Raw genomic sequence first — 2,063 nt, forward strand, 5'->3', positions numbered from 1 at the left:
ATACCCTGGGCAGGCATAAGCCTATTGTGCAAGCACATAGTTCTTAACCCAACCCAGCCATCCTGGCTTTGGCTTGCAAGTCCAGATGGCATTTCATCTCCCGAGGGAGCCAGTCTTAGTTCGTAGTCCCTTACCCTGTTCACTGAGAGTAAAGGGGCCGCAGAGGCCAAGGTGCTGTGGGTACTGCGTGGTCAGAGTGCACTCAGGCAATGGATGAGATCTCACTATGTTTCTGCCCTCTGCAGAAGAGAGTCCTGGGGGAGGGCCAGGAGCTGTCCTGGCTGCGGGGGTGACAGCAGAAGAGGGTGAACGTCAGCAGGGCCAGGACGATGATGAAGATGAGCATCCACTTGATGATGCCGGGGTAGATGAAGGGCAGGATGAGGATGATGAGCAAGACCAGTAGGAGCAGCTGTACCGCCAGGCGCCGGGCTGCCGCACGGTTGGCATTTGCCACGTCCTGTCCATCCTCTCCCGCCAAGCTGGGGTACTCTGCTGCCAAGGTGGCAGGATCCACCAGCCCCTGAGGACAGAGCTGCACCTCCGGGCACGGCCGGACCAGCCGCCCCACCACGGCCTCCTGGTCACGCAGGCTGCAGATGAGGCCCCCGGGGACAGTGGTGGCCTTGCGGCAGAGAGGGCACACGATGGACCAGGTGTCGTCCTGCACGCACAGCAGGAGCTTCAGGCAGACGACACAGAAGGAGTGCTGGCAGCCCAGTAGCTTGGGTGGCCGGGCATAGCTGTAGGGCTCCCGGCACACAAGGCACTCCAGGTCGCTGTCCCAGGAGCCACAATGACCCCCAGCAGGGTCCGCGGCGTCGGCGGTGGTGGCTTCTGCGGAGACGGGCTGGGACTGCTGTGGGGCTGGCTGCTGGGGGACCTCAGCGCAGGCCATCCTGGGCACTGGAGCCAGTGGGACGTGGCAGCTCAGGGTCTGGGCATCAACGAGGAGTGTCAGCCGGTGCTGCGGTGACCTGGATGTCGTCTGACCTCGGGCTGGGCGTCTCAAGCCTCCCTTTCCTTCTCATCAGGTGCCTGGTGACAACAACCGTCTGGCACCCCTCTCCCAGGGCTGCTCAGCTCGTTTCTGGGCTTACGTTGTCCCTTCAGTTATTATTTCTTGTCTCAAAACCTAGGGTTAATCAGTAACTCGCGGGCCCGGAGACTTTGAATTGCCTGATAGAAGGGCCAACAGGGGCAGGGCCTGCGCGTGCGTGAATCAGGACTTTCCTGGCGGGGCCAGGTGCCGCCTGAGTGCGCGCGGGACTGTGGCTTGTGAGCCTTTGGATGCATTAGAATCCCCACCACCCCTCCCCACCACCACCCCTGGAGCCTTTTAAAATGCAGATCTCTAGGCCCCAGACTCAGAGACTGACTTTCCACAGGTCTAGGTGGGGGATCTAAAAATCTGCACAGTTAACAAATGTCGTCGTGATTCTGACACACCGTGGACAGGGGATCCCACTTTGAGACACACTGCCATAGGCGGGTCTCAGACAAGACCTTTTGGATGCCAGGATCAGCAGAAAAAAGATTCTGTGCTTTGAGAGCATTAGCAAGCAGGTGGCCTTGTGGAGAAGAGAGAAGAGAGCCAGGCCTGATGGCCTAGGGGTTAAAGTTTGGCATGCTCCTCTTCGGCGGCCCGGGTTTGGTTCCTGGGTGTGGAGCCACACCACTCGTCTGTGAGTAGCCATGCTGTGGCAGCAGCTCACATAGAAGAACTAGAAGGACTTACGACTATGATATACAACCACGTACTGGGGCTTTGTGGAGGGGAAAAAAAAAGAGAGGAAGATGGGCAACAGATGTTAGCTCAGAGCGAATCTTTCCCAGCCAAAAAAAAAGAAAGAAGTGATGGGAAAAGTGTTCTGAGTAGAGTGGAGAGACAGCCCGGCCAAACGCAGGAAAACCAAAACCAAAACAGCCCGCAGGTATTTACGGCTGCTGCTGCGGTCACTTCCTCTGTAGTCACAGCAGCTGTATTAACAGGTGCTGATTCACGCGCATCTCATTGGCACCCTGCTGACACTTTGCTACCCCATAACAGGTGCCACGTGCTG

The 2,063-nt window shown here is 58.0% G+C and overlaps 1 protein-coding gene across 1 annotated transcript; it reads right to left on the minus strand.

Annotated features, from left to right (window-relative positions):
- Positions 1-202: 202 nt before the first annotated feature.
- Positions 203-898, minus strand: RNF186 (ring finger protein 186). Its single transcript, XM_058552036.1, has one exon. The coding sequence runs from the start codon at positions 896-898 to the stop codon at positions 203-205; it is 696 nt and encodes a 231-aa protein (XP_058408019.1).
- Between the last annotated feature and the right edge of the window lie 1,165 nt (positions 899-2,063).

The sequence above is a fragment of the Diceros bicornis genome, chromosome 13 (genome assembly GCF_020826845.1).
Source record: "Diceros bicornis minor isolate mBicDic1 chromosome 13, mDicBic1.mat.cur, whole genome shotgun sequence".
NCBI lineage: Eukaryota > Metazoa > Chordata > Mammalia > Perissodactyla > Rhinocerotidae > Diceros > Diceros bicornis.